The 18,297-nt window shown below is 40.8% G+C and overlaps 1 protein-coding gene across 7 annotated transcripts in view; it reads left to right on the top strand.

Moving 5' to 3' along the window:
- Positions 1–18,297, top strand: part of tenm4 (teneurin transmembrane protein 4) — a 240,273-nt gene that overhangs the window by 102,334 nt on the left and 119,642 nt on the right. For 6 of the 7 annotated variants that reach the window (XM_066665730.1, XM_066665712.1, XM_066665705.1 and 3 more), the window contains 4 exons: positions 3,171–3,417; positions 8,068–8,142; positions 8,439–8,537; positions 9,841–10,076. In XM_066665730.1, the coding sequence (XP_066521827.1) occupies positions 3,171–3,417; positions 8,068–8,142; positions 8,439–8,537; positions 9,841–10,076 (657 nt within the window). The remainder of the gene's footprint in view (positions 1–3,170; positions 3,418–8,067; positions 8,143–8,438; positions 8,538–9,840; positions 10,077–18,297) is intronic. The other variant, XM_066665721.1, reaches the window with a different exon arrangement.

The following is an 18,297-nucleotide window of genomic DNA, read 5'->3' as shown; positions in this document are numbered from 1 at the left end:
TATTTGTAACATATATATTTCCGTTTCCGTGCAATGGAATGGACATCATAAAAAATAATTTCAATATTTGGGCAGAATGGGCATTGGTTGTTAAAATGTAAAACCATTTTTTACGTACTGGATTATAAACCCCATAAAAAGCTGGGTTTCCAAATTTCAGTAATTGTTTAATGTCTGTATGCCACTTTATGGAATATTTTCTCTAGAGGCCAAAATGTGGCTTGCAAAAACATTGATATGAAATATTTAAGTGAAAGCAACATATCTATTTATAGTGAAACCACAATACTCAGAAAAATGCAGCATATGTGTTGATTTTAATCTATGACAAAATGATAAAATGCCAAATTCCCAGACTTAGCAACATATCAGTGGAGATCCTCATTTTCTAGACTTGTGGCTGTGTCACTTGTGCCTTAAAAGCAAGGGAAATGGTCTTGCCTTCTGGTGAGGCACACAGATATCATTCTGTTTTGATCCAGGTTTCATCAGGGTCGTCGTCGCCTTGGCACAGAGAGGTATCAGGCTCTGAGTAATCAGCGGCGTAGGACTGTGGGAACGTGACTGTGTATGGATCCATCTGTCACTGCTCCCTGACAAACAATCCAGGCCCTCGCCTGAAATGAAAGGGAATAAAAAAGTAACTGGGTTCCTATTGGTGGCACATCCCATAACGACTCTTGACAAAAAATGCGTTCGACATAAAGCACAAACTTGCTCATATCTGAAAGGGGAGAATTAATATTCTCTCTGTCTTTCTCCTCAGCACAGCACCACAAGGAAACACGCTCTCTTTGTGAAATCGCATGTGACACCTCCAGTGTTTATTGCTTTGTGTTGTTCTAACTGGATGGAGTCAGTGCTGTTTGGTATTCCATGCAGTGGTGGTGCTGATTGTAACATTTAAGGCGTGTACAGTGGGTTTTAACCTTTAGAAAAAAGGGCTTAGCCTTGAGCCAGAGAATCAGCTGAACCAAGGAGGACTACTAGTTATATATCCAAGTCTTTCACACTTCTCTGATGTAGCGTTTAGCAGAAAATGGCCCAGCGAGTTGCTAAAAAATCAATTGGATCAACTTTGCTACAGTAACGAAAAGCCTCAGCTGCCCTTTGGCAACTTTGTACACTTTCTGGTCATAGAAGGTTCTCTGTGTAATAACTATGAAGAGCAACTGGACACCAACCTCACATAGTCGTTTAAACACAAAGAAAATTGGTAAAAACGTAATGTCATTTGGGACACTTGTGTAGAGGACGGTATTCTGTGCTTGTGCTTTTTCAGGGAGGTGTTTCAGACTTATAAAATTTAAGGTTATCATATCTATTATGCCACACCCCAATCTGTTTATAATAAAAGCAGTTGACCTTTAAATTGTTTAGTGCGAAATCAGAAACTATACATTGACTAATTTCCAGTTATTATTCAGTCATTCTGATTACACACACAGACCTGTTCATTCATCCTGTTCAGGGTCACAGTGGGTCTGGAGCCTTTACAAGGTACAAGGCAGGAACACACCCTGGACAGGGCACTAGACCATCACAGGGCATCCATCACACACTCAGTCACACCCACGGACACACTTGAATGGCCAATCCACCCACCAGCATGTGATTTTGTAACTGTGAAGAGACCCACGCATACATGGAGTGAACCCTGGAGCTATGAGGGACACTCACTTATTTTCAGACTTATTCTATATCTCATATGCTCAGTTTCTGTATTTTAGTTGACATTCTTGTTTTTAGTGCATTTCTTTTTTTACTGATTGTTCCGTGAATGCTACTCATCATTTTCAGACCCACAGCTGAGCTGTCTTCACACAGCGGAAACATGGGCAAAGACACCTGTGGATTTTTAAACTGTGAAGCAGTGTGTGAAGTTTGATTTTCGACTTTCTCTTAAAGCACTCTTTAACTGATGACAGTGTTAGAACTCTGATATATTCTATTGCATTTAATCTTTTTTGGACTCAAGTTTTTACTTATTTCCTTGTTTGGCTGAAGGTGTTGCTTTAAAAAATGTCACTTTATTATTATTTTATTATTTATTTATTTATTTACAGTTGGAATATTTGCAAGTCTCAGGTTCGTTGTTTTCCTTATGTTTGGCCTTTATAAAATCTTAACACGTCCTCAGAATAATCCACTGATACTTTAATTCCTGGTCTAATCCACTGAGGTAGCCCTAGTCAAAATGACGCTGATTTCACTGTTAAGAAGAGGAGCTGTACTTTAGAGGTAGGAGCACATTGATAAATGGCTTAGCAGATATGGAAATTAACGGCTGTGGAGTGCACAAGGACACAGGCACAGGCTTTTTATCTGGGCTTGGTCCTGGAGTATCAGATGCAGCAGAGGACTGCTGGCTCCAGTCTGATCTACGCTATCTAATGTCTGATAGCCCTCAGATCCCGTGACACAAAGTGACAGCAGGAAGCAAAAACGATGGTTCCAGGCTCTGAGGAGCCACCCGCCAGCACAGGCCAACCTCAACAGCACTTCATAATGGAAACGAATTTCAAACAGGTTGACACTGGTAATTCAGCCTACTTGATAATGATAGATTGTCAGCAGTGTGCATAGCTAAAGCTGTATGCCAGGTTCCAGCTGCCAGAAATGGTGTTTGTGTGTGTGTGTGTGTGTGTCTGTGTTGCAACAGCAAGCATTGAACTTGTGACAAAGAACATCAAGGTTCTATTGTGTGAGAGTGTAGTTTGTCCACATATTTAGCTAAAATTAATGCACAAAAGTGTAGTGCAGATTTTAATGTCAAAAAGAATAGTTTATTTGTAGGAGTTTATTTGTAGGAGTTTATCTCTGAGCTTCCAAATCGAAACCTTGTGGCTTAGACAGCCTAAACTATGTGTTTTATATGTCTTCTAACTATAGATCTTATGTAGCAATGTGGAAAGTTGTGTGATTTTTAGAAGTAAAATATCTCGTAGAACAGGATGGTGACACATTCCCACGTTTAGCAACCTGAAGAATCTCCACAAGGGGGCGACATTTATGTTTTCAGCAAATAACTCTGAATCTTACAAAAGCAAACACAATAAACTGAATATGATATAATTTATTATAATTCTTAAATTTGAATGGTATCTTTCTGCATATATCACACCTAATGTCTCTCTCTCTCTCTCTGTCTCCCTCTCTTTCTTCCCCAGACGGTCCCTTCCAGAACCATTCTCGTCTACGCACGCCTCCACTCCCCCTGTCTCACTCGCACTCCCCCAGTCAGCACCATGCGGCCTCGGTGGGCTCTCTGAGCCGCAGTAATTACACCCCGCGAAGCAACGCTAGCCCCGCCCCCACCGACAGCACAGCCGCTCCAGAGGGACCTTCCAGCGGTCAGGATTCTGCCAGTGTCCAGGACAACTGGCTCCTCAACAGCAATATCCCCCTGGAGACCAGGTAAGGCTGAGACCCTTTATCTAGGATAAGCAATGAAAGCATGTGAAGAAGTGACCTCATGGGGGGGCTTTATGAATGATAAGACGCCAGCATGAGGACACGTATGTGCCTTGAACAACAGGCCTAGGTCCAGCGTCTCAGAGTAAAAGTGTTCTACCTTCATTGGTTTTTGTTGTTGTGCATTTAAATAGCACAAAAGCACTACATTCAAAATTTTGTAATCATTGTCTTAATAATTACTTATTTATTATATAAATGTTCAATATTAACATAAACTTTGTAGAAAACAAAACTAGACACTTGTTTTACTCAATATTTCAAGTAGTCTGGGAACAGCGTTTAGTCGTGAGTTTGTATAGTTTCAGTGATTTCATTTATCAGTGTCCAATTGCTAAAATACCCAGCATTCATTAAACAAATATGGCATACATAAATTGAGAATCCCTATGGTGTTATCCAGTCCTGAGAGCTAGCCTAGCCACTGACCTGTTGGCTAATTAATATGACCAAGTGTGTATTAGTAACATTTGTCATTGAACAAAATTGCAAAGGAAATATCTATCTTTCTGTACAAAATGAATGCCAGAGAAGCATGTTTACATTTTCAGCTGGGGAAGAAAAATGAAACTGAGGTAAAGTGCCTTGATAGCTTTAGCTTTTAGCTTGTTATCCTGTTTATCTTACAAGGCGTTCATGTTAATGTAGTAATCCATTCACCCTTCTTTAAGAATGATTTCCAGACCCTTATCAGTTTTAAGGGTACAATAAGGTTAGCATGCACTGTGATGAAATTGCCTCACTGTGCAGGGTATGTTCCTGCCTTATGCCCAATGAGTCTGTGTATATGCTGGATCCCTGGAGAGCTGAGGACTTCAAATCCAGATTTTGTATACAGGCTCCAGGCCAGGATTTTAAAATGGTCAACTGGTATGAGACTATAGCTGCAACTGCTAATGCACCTGACAGGCCAGGTAATGTGTCATACTGGTAAAATCCCGGGCCTGGAACCTGCATCAAATGTCTGTATATGATATCCCTGCTACGAGACTACAAAGACACCACTGTAGATGAGCAGTCATGATTAAAACAGATGTAGCACTAGTTAACATATTGAATAATAGAATGTATACACTTATCCGTAACCAAATTAGTTTTATATTACTAAAAAAACGTGGCTCCAAATTCTGACTGGTGATTGCACACTTTTGAGTGGCAGTGCATATGGAAATGATGCTTGGTCAGTGCACTTATTCTGAGATATTAGCTCAGTAATGTTCGATAAGTATATTTAGCTGACAGGATGTGTAATGTTTTGCTTGATACAGTGCCCAGAATTGACAAAGTGCAACAAAGGGGTGTATCAATAAGACTGTATTGATGTATGGATGCACAAGGCAACAGTGTGTGTTGAACTGTCAAATCAGAGAGAATTGTTAGTGCTTCAGTAAGTTCTTATTTAATACAAATAATAGTTAGATGGTTTATATTTGTAGCATGTTTACTGATATTGGGTTTATAGCTACAACCACAGCTCAGGCATTTGTTACTATCCCCAAAAATGTATGTTTCATGTAATATTCTATGAAATAAGATATATTATACTGAGTTTGTTTCCTTGTGCAGTCATGCTGTATAATATAATATGAAAATGTGTTATACCCCTAGTGCTACTGCACTGATGAGTGTTGCAGAATGACTTTCAGTAGACATCTGCTCAGAGGGCTGTCTAAGGACCATCATGCTTTCAAGCCATTTCTATGAAGCAAGAGAAAAGCATTGTTTTTTTTATTTCCTTCGCCTCAAAACAATACACGTTACGCAAGTTAAGCAAATGTTTGTCCATAGTATAATCATAATATATTGGTAATTGCACCCGGGCACCTGTAGGGCAGCTTTATCTGTTCCAGATTCCAGCCTCAGGTCCTTGTTTATCTCTTTGGGAGGCTTTTATATGAAGGAGATCAGTCAAGCGGCTTGCGAGTGGATGTCTGTTTGCGTTGTTCTGGCCGCTCCTCATGCTCGGTGGAAGGGGGATCAGCTCTGTCAGGCCCGGCTTGAAGAGAACTGATACATACTGATGTTCAGATTATTCTCTCTCTCTCTCTCTCTCTCTCTCTCTCTCTCTCTCTCTCTCTCTCTCTCTCTCTCTCTCTCTCTCCTTCCACTTCCCAGAAGCCCTATTTACTATTCATTTTACCTCCCTGTTAAAAAAGAAGAACCCAGCGAAATGAAACTGGCTTTAAGGAAGACTGCAGCTAAAAAAGTGGCAGCATTGCTAATAATGAATAGAACATTACTGGAGGCCAGATCTTATTATGCAAATGGAATCATGCTAACTGCCTTCTACCCACTTTCCTTTAATTGTACGACATGTCTGCATCACGCCCCACTTTTGTGAAAGCAAGACATTAACTTTGTACTTTTTATGGACCCAGGGATCGCTTTCAGGACCCAAACAATATATCAGCGGGTGGATAAGATCAGCTCGTGCTGAGATTGCATGGATTTAGCAGCAGTGCTGAAGATCTCACAGATGAAGCACAGATAATTAGTTGCTTGTCTTGTTTTCTAAGCGGCCTGATTAAGTAAAACAGGGAGGAATCGGAACCACACAGTACCACTTTATTCATCCTGAAGAAAACCGGAAGGTTGCAGTATCAAGAACTTAATTATTTTTATTTTGGTTAAAAATAAGGGGGAAGAGGAATTGTCTGATTTCAAGAAGTTAGACATTTGTAATTCATAACGTTAAATATAAAGTTACAAGAGCCAAATCTAAATATATATAAAATATGAGGTCATGACATTATATCACATGATAATGTTTACATGAGAAATAACAAAAGATTGAAAATGCACCAGTGAAAAGGTAAGAAATACTTGAACTTTTATTGGTTGTTATACGGAGCAGAAATGACTGTATTTCCAGGCTCCATATTTAACTACAGTCAACTGAGTTTTATTTTAATATATCCACTCAAAATAGAATTAGAATCACTTTATTGACCAATGTGCTTGTACACAGAGGAATTTGTTCTCCACATTTAACCCAATCCGTGTAGTGAAATACAGATTTACACACACACACTAGTGAACACACACACTAGAGTGTGGTAAGCATACATACCGGGAGCAGTGGGCAGCCCTAGCCACAGCACCCAGGGAGCGGTTGGGGGGTTAGGTGCCTTGTTCATGGCCTGCCAGCTCTGGAGATCGAACCAGCAACCTTCCGGTTACAAGCCCAGTTCCCTAACCAAAGGCAGAGGGAGGGTGAGGGTTAGTGTTAGGGTTAATTCCCAGCTCAAACATCTTGCCTCCCATCAAAGGATCACAGTTTTTTTGGAGATGCATAAATGTTGTAAAACTCTTTGTCAGTACTTTAGGGTTTGTAGAGGAGAGGAATCCCATTCCTTAACACATCCACTGTGGTGTTCCTGGGCTGCTGAAAGCTTTATCTGCCGTTCACACTTCTCAATGGTGGACGTGATCACTGCTGTGTGGTGGTCCACTCAACAGGAAAATGACTGTTAATTTCAGTTTGTGGAGGGACACTTAGCGACATAATGACTGATTAAGCGCCACGGATTTTCCCAAAGTTTAATCTGGACCAGGTATTCCCAGAGGAGAAGCGAACAGATGGTCACGCCAGCCTGCATGTGGGAGAAGAGGAAGTGTCGGAAAGTGAATAAATCGGCAGTATCGGCCCCTCCCTTCTCCTTTCCGTCCAAGAAAGAGCTATCAATTATCGGAGGTCCTTTGACAGAAACTGGAATCATTAGGAAAAGTCCACAAGGGCTTGGAAAACATGGCCGGTTGTTGGGGCTATAGTTAATGGCCTTATAATGGTCGCCTCTGCTGGCTTTATTTGAATGGGCAAGAAGGGGGCACACATACTTTCAGGATGTTGTGGCTCAGACTGGTCTCCCACCCTCGTTTTTTTCCCTTCTTTCCTCCTTCAGTCTTTTTTTTTTTTACTCCTGAATCTCTTCCTGGCCTGCCTCTTCTTCATTAAAAGTTTAATTCGTCTCCCGCCGCCCAAACAAATGACCGAGTGAGTGCGAGCCAGGGGGAGAGACAATGAGAGGAAAGAGCTTAGTAGCCTGGAACGGAGAAAGGGCGAAAGGGAGGAAAACAAGTCTTTTCTCTTGTCGAATGAAAGGTGCGGAGCCTGTCCTTTTGCATGCCGATGGTTCATTTCTCCATTGCATTATCTCAGCCTTCCCTTATGGAACAGCAATCTCATGGGACGCAGAGCTCTGGCACATAGAATGCATGAGGCAGAGAGAGAGAGAGAGAAACAGAAAGACAGAGAGAGAGAGAGGGAGAAACTAAAAGAGAAAGAGAGCTAGAGAAACTGAGAGAAAGAGGGAGAGAGAGAGAGTTCCTCTTGAATGTTAATAATCTTCCATTATATGGGGCTCAAAATAGAAATTTTTTTGGGGGGGTGGGGGGTTTGGGTCAGCATAATGTGTGATGTATTTATGTACTTGGGTTTTTTTTATATGTTTCAATAAACTATTTACTGTTTTAGCCATAGCAAGTGCTCTAAAGGGCTTAAAAATATACGTTTTATTAAAAAGGTTACAGAAAACTGTGTAAGGGTTGGATGGTAATGTGACACCTTGTTTTCTTCTGATCATGACCACAAAGGAGCCAGAATACTCTAATGTTTATCAGAGGGGAGCAGGACTCTTGCAGAGAAGGGCAAGGGTCGTACAATACAAGGTACACGCTCGGATCGGGGGAGGCACTTTCTACTTGGGTTCAAGGAAAGATGTTGAGGGGTGGGTGGGCTTTCCTAGTGGGACTCCGGAAAAAAAAAAAAAAACACTTTCAGCAAATAGTTGAGTTCCATAGGGAGCTTGATGATTTTTTCTGTTCCTCTATGTCTGTCGGGTTCTCCACTCAGTTCCGTCTGCCTGTAAAGTGGCTGGGTGATCACGTCTGTGTTTCCTTCTTGCACGCATGTCTCTCACTCTCGCTCCATCTATCCATCTCTCCATCTCTCCACCTGTGTGTAGAAACATAGCAAAGCAGACATTCCTAGAGACTTTACAGGACAACCTTATAGAGATGGACATACTGGCCACAGCTCGGCGAGACGATGCGTACACAGAAGGGTATGTTGCATGCTCTGAATGCGGCAGCCGTCACTGGTAGGATCTGCTTTGCCATGCTGCGTAGTGCTACCTTTGTGCATCGATGTGTTTATTCTCCATTAGTTTCTTTCATTTCCATTCCATTAGTCTGTGTAAATGGGAAACTAGAGCGAACGCCGCCATTTTCAGTGTAAATATGTGTTGCATGTCTTTGTCTACGTGATCTGTTTATGCTCTGCCTTCAGATGCCATTTTGTAGCAACTGTTGCTAAGTTGGACAAGCCCTTATTGGACATTTGAAGCACTGATTTTTAAAATGAATTAATTTATTCAGTTTAATACTTGTGTGAAAAGTCATACTAATTGAATGTGCTAGATATAGGTTTATATTTATTAAATCCTAATAATTGTTATATAGTAAATGCATGAGACCTACATTAACCCTTTATTCTTAGGTTACAGAATTATTATAATAATAATTTTGAAAAATATCATTAAGTGGCCTTAAAGAAATATTGCAAAAGATTTTTTGATCTATTTTATAAAAGTTGTTCAGCCTTGCCACAGTTGTTATGAAAGGACACATTTGTGGGCGGAGCATGGTTAGGAATTCCATTTTGCACAACCCTGCATTAGAACTAACCACAATCTTAGCAAGTATAATTACAATTGATTTTTAGCACATTAGGCCGGTCTGTACTGAATACAGTAACATCAGGGTGCATACACTTTGCATACATAGCGACACATAGCTCATCCCTGAGCACCCTCTTTATGGTCAGTAAAGCAGTCTCTACGGGGCCTACAGGTACCTGCAGCAACCTGCACATCCTTAAAAGGAGTGTGCCTTGTTCTTCAAGGGCAAATAAGCTGCCCTTTCTCTGCTCATCCTATATATATATATATATATATATATATATATATATATATATATATATCACCAGCCTCTCTGCACTCCTGACACAGCCTCTTGAGGTGAATTAGAAGTCACGGTGTGGGCCCGAATTAACAAGGATCCGCTGTGGTCACTCGCGCTGTAAATTAAATTCCATATCGATTCACATTTTCAATAGAACAAACCCTGGTGGCGGGAAAGTTCCTTGCCTCCCTCTTATGCCCCCATCACAGAGGGCTCAAAGGTGGCTATGGCAACGACTGCTGAAAATGCTTAGCGACAGCTTTCCTGACCGGGTGCAAAGGGCTCGAGCCCTCCTCATTCTACAAGCAGTGTTTAACGCAGAGGGGAAAACATTTCATCTCAACACAATGCACTTTCTGCCTGTTTTTGTGCCGTGTGCAAAACAATGTCGTTGGGCTGTTGCAGACATTTCCTGTTCAAGCCTGGCGGGACATCTCCGCTGTACTGTACAACCTCGCCCGGTTACCCTCTGACCTCCAGCACCGTGTACTCGCCCCCTCCTCGCCCTCTGCCCCGGACAACCTTCTCTCGGCCCGCCTTCAGCCTGAAGAAGCCCTACAAACACTGCAACTGGAAATGTGCCGCCCTCAGTGCCATCCTCATCTCCGTCACCCTGGTGTTCCTGCTGGCCTACTTTATCGGTGAGTCCGTACCTCATCATGTTAACACAGCTGTGACTGTTCTGGAAGTGGACTTTAAAGATGAGCAGCGAAGTAAACTTCAGAAGTGTGCAATAACAATAGTATATATGTGTCATCAATGATGAAACCTGAGATCTTCAAAGAAGATTATTTCTTTGAATTTTTGTTTTTTAGTTCTGGATAGTCACTGTCCATGAGCACCTTGTAGTTTTACAATTACAGATTGTAGTCCACCTGTTTCTCTGCATATTTTCTTATCCACATTTCACCCTGTTCCTCAATGGTCAAGACCCCCAGAAGACCACCACAGAGCATTTATGATTTGGGTCTAGGTTCGTTCTCAGCGCTGCAGTGACACTGACGTGGCGGTGCTGTGTTAGTGTGTGTTGTGCTGGTACAAGTGGATCAGACACAGCAGTGCAGCTTAAGTTTTTAAAGCCCTCAGTGTCACCGTTGGACTGAGAACAGTCCACCAACCAAAATCATCCAGCCAACAGGCAATGGATGAGCTACAGTCTCTGACTTTACATTCACAAGGTGCACCAAAGATGTAGGTGTGTCTAAAAACTTCACCAGCACTGCTGTGTGCTGAGTAAAAAGTACACAGAGAAAAAAGTGGACTACAATCTGTAATTGTAGAACAACAAAGTGTTCCTGTGTGGTCAGTGGAGCTGATAAAATGGACAATGATTGTAGATGGATTGAATTCTTAAATTGCCCAGTCTAGTCTAGCCTTTCAGTTAGGCCTTCAGAAGATGCACCATAGGCTAGTCATAACACTACAGATTAATCACTAATGTAATAAAGACCTCACAGTGGTGTTAATCTACTCATGTTTTGATTTACAGTGAGTGGGACCAATTTCCAAATGGGGGAAAAACACATTGCTCTAGGCCTTTGATTCTGCTGCATTCTGCATATAGCCTTCCTCGCCATTTCTGCTGTATTTGTGTTTCGACATCGACACAGAAACTCAAACATGTAAACACAAGCTTGATGGTACAGAATGTGAACTGAACAGAAGTGTGATTAATTATGCAACTAATGATGCATTTATGTAATTGTCTATGCTGTAATTATGTCATTATGTAATTACAGTTCAATTTGTAGCAAAACAGTACTAAGACACTTACTGTGGGTTAATACTTGCCTCTCCATCACCATCCATTAAATATTTAGAATGCAGATACACATCAGAGGAGTTTATGAATGCATTTTGTTTGTGTATCTGCTCAAGTCTTCTGCCTGGCTCTCGGATGTGTTCAACACGTAACCTTAAAGTAGCAAGTAAGTCATTTCCTCCCGTGATTCTTCTTCCTTTTCAAACTATGGAACATCCATCATACGGACTCGCCTGGGTTTAGAACATGGTCATCCCCATATAGGGGACCCACGATGTCGAATTTCAACTGGTATGTTTAGGGACTAAAAGAGGCTGATCCTTTATGATAACTTTAATAAATATCATTTGCTAATTTTGGTGATTACAAAGTGACTTATTGTTCCTTTTATCATTAATTGAAAGTGGCTTTCCACCTAATAAGTGCTCAGATGTGTTATTTGAGGATCCTGTTTGGATATGGAGTAATGCTTGTGAACTTACCGAAGCCTCCTCTTGTTACAGTCATCCTTCCTGTGTGTGTGTGATTGTAAACCTATTATGCAGCGTGACATGCTTTGCACACTCTTTTGTGATCCTTTAAAAGGGAGAAAAAAAAAAGTGTCAGATGAAAAGCTGAGTATCTGTGGCTCAGTTCCAAATACATTGCGAAGGCAGATTTTATATAAAAAAAATAAAAACACCTCGAATCAGGTGCAAACCATACATTCTGAGATCAAGTTCATCGTATGGTTTGCATTAACACGTGTCTCTATTTAGCATATAAATGATCACACTGTTATGTTGAAAAAAAAAAAGCAGGGCTGGGAAGGAAATAAGATTTTGTGAAGCTGAAAAAATGGAAAAAGTAAGTGTGAAGGCGCATCCACGAAGAGATGGCGGCGGCGTATCTCTCCCAACAGTTTTCCATCAGCGGAGAGATAAATAGCTTCTGCTGTTCCGTCACTGAGAATGAATGTGCATCTTAGCGGAGTGATGATAGAACGACATAATTTCTGTTCCCTCCTCTGGCTAAATGATGTCAGTCTTATTATTCATTGCTGCGGAAATTGTCTAAATGTTTTGGTTTTTGTTTTTTATTTTGGCTGTGGTTTGGAGCCTAAAATTGAAATTAAAATCCGCTGTTAGCTGCAGACAGGCAGTGTGTGAATTGATAAGAATGGATTGGATGAGCAACACTACACTAAAACTGTGCTTAAAGTTGAGTCGGTTTTTTTGACCCCACCAGGAGCTTGCGAGAAGCCCACCAGGCTGATGGGGCTTAATTACTGCATGTAATTACTCAACCCAAAAAATCAAGACCATCTCCCCACGCACCCTCGAGTAAACATGGAGGAAACCTTAGCTCACCCTGAGAATCAAGAAATTCCAATCAAGAACAAGGGGCCACGTTTAATTAAAAGCTGATGAGAAAATATAGTTAATTTCAAATGCAATTAATTATGGAGGGCTGTAATTGGAAACTCTAGCTGTGTTGTCTAATGAACCCAATTAAACCTCCTGACAGATGTTTTGACTCACAAGTGTATGCCTTTTGTGTGTGTGTGTATGCTAGTGTGTGTTTTCTGGTCTTTTTTTGGGTTGTAGTTCACATGAACCAGCTTGTTTAGAAAGCGTAGGGAAAGGGAGGGGGGGTTAGGAAGTCAGGAGGCGTGTGCCATTTTCTCCATGGTGGCATTCTCATTAAGAAGGTCGTTATGTCCTCTGCATCTGAAGGTCATCAGCTTCCCTCTGTGTTCATTTCTGCTCATGCTGGGCTCTCATCTTACTGCCCAACCCAAACCCCCTTCACACTCAACTCCCACACACTCAGATTCACTTTTCTTCTGCTGCCGGCAGTGTTCCAGCTTTTCACCTTCTCCTTTCAGTCTTCAGGTCCCCGTCAGTGTGTTTGTGCTCAAACTTTTCTATTTACACGGTTTGTCTTGCCCAGAGATGCCATAGGAAGCATTGGGTTTTCAAATCTTTTCAATCCTTCCCAAACATGCTGCTTTTCAATGCCATCTCTTGGGCGCAAAGCCTTTCACCAGCTGGTGCGATTCAGATTGAAAGCATTTATTTACATTTAAAACATCATCTTTCGTGCTGAGCATTATGCCGCATCCACAGGTGACCAATCAAATAAAGAATGCTTGAGAAAATGTGGTGTTTTAGTGCAGCATGGGTTTTCCATGACAGGTTTGCAATCTGTATTTTACCCATTTTATTTTCATAAATAAATAGTAATAATAATAATAATGATGATGATGATGATGATGATGATAATAATAATAATAGGGGGAGCACAGGGGTCATGGTCCTGTGTGCACATTCCCACAGAGAATACACAATATGGAAGCTTATAAGTTTGTGCGAAGACTGATGAAGGTAATGTGAAACCAAACATTATTACCACAAATCCAAACTGGAAAACCGATTTGCTGCCCTTCAAATGTGCTCCTGTTAGCAACACGCAGCATAACACAGAACCAGTTTAAACACATCTAAATATTATTGAACTGTGGTAATGTGTTCATACAAAAGAGCTGAATATAGGGAAAAACATGATCTTGTAAAAAGACCAGGAACTTCAGTTTTAAACCTTCAAGCTTATCTCAAGTTGATGTATATATATGTGAAATGATTTGGACACCCAATGAAACCTTTCCCTTGTGAACATATTAATCATATGGCCATTTGAGCTTAATTTAATTTTTATTAAGATATACAGCTTATAACTTAACTTATAACTTAAGGAATACAGCAGATATATACAGTATATTATATATGTTTTATTCTTTTGCTTTTCTCCTGCTGTACCGAAATCATACCAAACCATGAGGCCTATACCAAACAGTGACTTTTGTGTACACTACTAAGAATAATACATTTTATTTATTTTTGTTTACTGATTTTCAAACTCCCAAAGCACTTACACGTGTATAATGTGTAAAATGTTTAGTTTTCTACTTAAATTAGATACCATAATATTAGGTGGACCCATTTATCAGTGTAACTTGTCACATACACAGCGTAAATTCTTCAAAATGGATAATGCAGTCAAACAGTGAGTATTCTGAAAAAAAGCCATTTGTTTTTCTTCTCATTAAATAAACATTTAAATAGGGATATTGTCCAGTCTTGTAACAGCTACTATGAGAGAGCATGATTGTTGACAGAGCATGAAAAAGTCAGTGATGTTTGGTAGGATCGTGCGCTGTCAAAAGCATGTTTGGGTCAGTTTCCTTGTTTAGGGATTTGTGATTGAACAGTTATTTTCTATTCTTGGCTACGCCTACAACTGTGTCCTGAATCGTGGGTATTTAATCAAAGAATGAAGTCAGATTGCAATTCAGTGGTCAGCCACACTCTGAAACACACATACACACACACACAGCTCTCTCTCTCTCTCTCTCTCTCAAAACAAGAAGGAAGACAGTGGAGAAATGACTCACTCTTTGACAGATTCCTCTCAGCTTCAGTCGGAAAGTGAAAGATTGCTCACGACTTTTTGATATAGTGACCGCTGTACTTGCTGAGCATATGCTTTTTTTTACTGTTTTTAATTTACAGACTAAGAATTGATCAAGGACTCAGTGAACTGTAGAACAGGCTGAACTTATAAAAATGACATCATGAGAGTTGTAAAGTTGAAGCAGTTTTTCTCAGCCTTTCAGTACCCTGTGCTATACACAGTGCTGTGTGAAAGTTTTAGGCACCTGAGGAAATAAGAAAGGGCTTATTTGCTAAAATAAAAAAATATATATGTAAATATTAAAGTAAGTAATGATACTCTACTCTGTGTGTAAATGTTGAATTTACAGTTTCCAGGTTTCTTCTCATGGCAATGTTGTATTATTTGAAGTTCATCATCCAATACTTAGTTTTGTCAGTTAATAAAACGTCATTATGTGTAATCAAATGTGCTGCTGATTTAACAAATCCATACAGTCAAGGAGAATATGTGAAAACAAACTTCTTCACACTCGCTCACAACACATTTATTATATTTTGGGAAAAAAGTACTTTGCTTTTGCTCAGTTTATGTTTTTGTATTCATTGCAGTTATATATAACTGTATACAAGCACCATGCTGATTTAGAAAATCATAATAATCTTAGGTGTCTAAGACTGTGTGAACGCAAGGGTGTCTGTCATGTGAACACCCAACAAATCTCAGTATCATTAGCAATCAATGATTTAATGAGAGGAGAATATCTTTTCAAAAGCTACTGAGTGGGTTTAATTACCCACAAAGCACTAGCTCACCAGCAGCTATCTTCTAGAAGAATGCAGCCATCCTTTGACCGTGCTATTGTCTTTTAATTCCAATCAGCTTCTGGAACAAACAGATGCCTCCCAGTCTTTGCACAGTTCCTTACCACAATTCTCTTTCCTATCAGATACTATTGTGTGGATGGTGGTGCGGTCTGATATGAAAAAGCTCCACAGAAACGTAGCACAGGTTTTGAGCCTTGGCCTCTCCCCCCTGTGTCAGAGTAATTAGAAGCTAATGAGAGGACGGAGGACTGCCTGCATTCAACACATCATCCATTCAAGTGTCTAAAAGGAATTAATTAGCCATATGCTTGCTAACGTGTGTGCCGTCCATTCTCTGATGGATGGCCAGTGACTGGTCTTTGCTCATGACAGGTCCATTCTCGCCTTGGCTGCACCTGTTATTTTTCTTAATCTTTCTTGTGTTTCGGGGTTCCGTGTTCTAATCGATTAACTTCAGATCATCCATGTGTAGAGTCCCTCCGCAATGACATCATCATCGCATCACTACAATAAAGGCTTTACTAGGACAGAATGGGTTTTTAGCCTTGAACGGCCAAACCTGTTGAACGCACTAATACCCGAGGACTTTACAACAGCCGAGACTAAATTTACTGTCATTCTTTCTGGTTGTGGGTTAGGATTCATATCTGAATGTTGAGGTTCCACATTCTAGTCAACTGACCACATATCAGCCCATGGTCCTACAACAATTACAACATAAATTAAATCTAAATGTGATTTTATAATTATTTAACTTATCTGTGGCAGTGAAAGGCAGTGAAAACACAACTTTTGTTTGTGAATTGTGGGTAGAGTACATATTCTTCCATTCAGGTTTTTTTTGTTTGTTTGTTTTTTTGACTTGCCATTATGAATACTTTTGCTTACAGTTTTCCAATCTGTTGAGGGTGGGAAATCAGTGAGCTTTCTTCCCTAGCCATCTTCTCTAATGATTAGGCCACAGCGGCCCCTACCTTTAAAATAAGACACTGCTCCTTCCCATAGCCCCAACGAAACTAGTTGGAGTACAATCATCCATAGAGTACTTATTTTGTTTATTTTGATTACAGTCATGAGGTAGAGTTAGCTTCTCAGTTTGCCTACTATCTTTGTCCTGAAATGGCTAACTATGTACTTGTTGGTGTACTGCATGGTTGTAAGGCACTGAAGCAAGTGGTCACTACTTTGGTCTCAGTACTTAATTGGTCAGTTGTAAGCTGTAAAACTACACTAAAGCACCATGAAAATACTCTTGCTATGTATAACAACAACAGAAAGCAGCATCCAACAGTACTATCTAGAGGTGAAGCTTACAATAAAGCACTTTCCAATTAAGGCCCAAAATGCTCCCATTGTTCTTTGATGACCAGTTAAGTAGTAGGACTATTTATGTAAATATACTGTTGACTATTCCTTCAGTTTTGGATCAGGTTTATATGATTAGAGTTATCTACCTTCCACCATCTTTGAACAGTGCTTTCCAGAAACTGTTGGCTGGGGACAATTGGCCTGAAACCATGCTGACATATGGCTCTCCAAATGGTTGTTTCTCGTTTCATTAATTAATGCATTTACTTGAATGCACTAATAACACAAATCAGTAAAAACTGTGAAACAATCCTGTGTTCAATATCTAATGTGGATAATGTTGTCCTTCTTTGATTTTATAATAAAAATTATTATTATTATTTAATTGTTTTTCTTGAGGAACCCTGAGGAATGAGGGTGTGTTTTGATGCTGGACATTCTTGTTGAAAGGGAACACAGGGCTGTAGAACAGGAGTGCTGGCACAAACCGTGTGGTAATGGCTCTCGCCTTCTCTCTGGACGACAGGAGCAGTTTGCTCCAGTGTTCGCTCGCTAATTGGCGCGTGCCACTCTGCTGTGTTCCATTGCCAAGACAGGGAGCAGCAAAAAAATAAATAAATCACATAATGCCTGGGCTTAACCTACAGTTTCAAATGGTCGACATTTCCATGGTCATTATGTATCTCCACAACATTTTCCATGCCAGGAGGAGCCTCGTTAAAACCCACATCCGTTCTGTCACCTGGCTTTGCTTTGAAGCCCATTCAGAGAGCCTGAGGACCGCAGTGGAGGAAGAGCCAGGAGTCTGGACAGTGGTGAAGGTTGGGCAGGTGGGAGACATGTTCCGTAAGCCATTTTTCTGGACTCGCCCTATGCATTCTGCATAGTGTAGATACCAGGGGCTGGCCTGAATGAAATGATAATGTTGATGGGTTACGGCGAGAATGGGTTGGGGGATGAGGGTGGGCTGCCTAGTCATTTTCCTTTCACTGAGAGATGGGAGGCCGGCCGGGGAACCCTATAGTGGAGTGATTACTGTGACGCGTGGAACGACATGCAGGCCCCCCGCCGCAGTTTGATGTGGCTGTCTAGCCCAGTGCTCATGCGCCTTACTTTTGCCAGCACTCAACTTTTTTCCTGTTGACATCGAGCCACAAATCAATGAGATAGAGAATGAGAAATTGAGAGGAGAATGAAAGAGCGAGAGGGAGAAAGAGAGAGGAATGCACTACCCAAGCTTGACAAATCCTGCCATCTGTCTTAAAGTGCTCTGCAGTAGTCAGCTCCAGTTGTGTGGAGCGACCTGATCGTTTGCATTTTTATTGTCTCACAAGACAGTCTTGACTTCTTCTCTCCACTGCATGTTTACTTACTCACAGAAAAAAAAAAAGAACATAGCACAGAGATCCACGCTCGTCAACGGGAATGCCGAAATCTGCTGGAATGCAATCAGTAAAATGCACCAGAGCAATTTCCCAAATAGCTATTGATTCAGTAAGCCAGGGCGCAGCACTTCCAGCCTCTATGGCAGCC

This window comes from Hoplias malabaricus, chromosome 1, assembly GCF_029633855.1.
Source record: "Hoplias malabaricus isolate fHopMal1 chromosome 1, fHopMal1.hap1, whole genome shotgun sequence".
In the NCBI taxonomy this organism is placed as follows: domain Eukaryota; kingdom Metazoa; phylum Chordata; class Actinopteri; order Characiformes; family Erythrinidae; genus Hoplias; species Hoplias malabaricus.
This window is presented reverse-complemented; position numbering and strand designations above follow the sequence as displayed.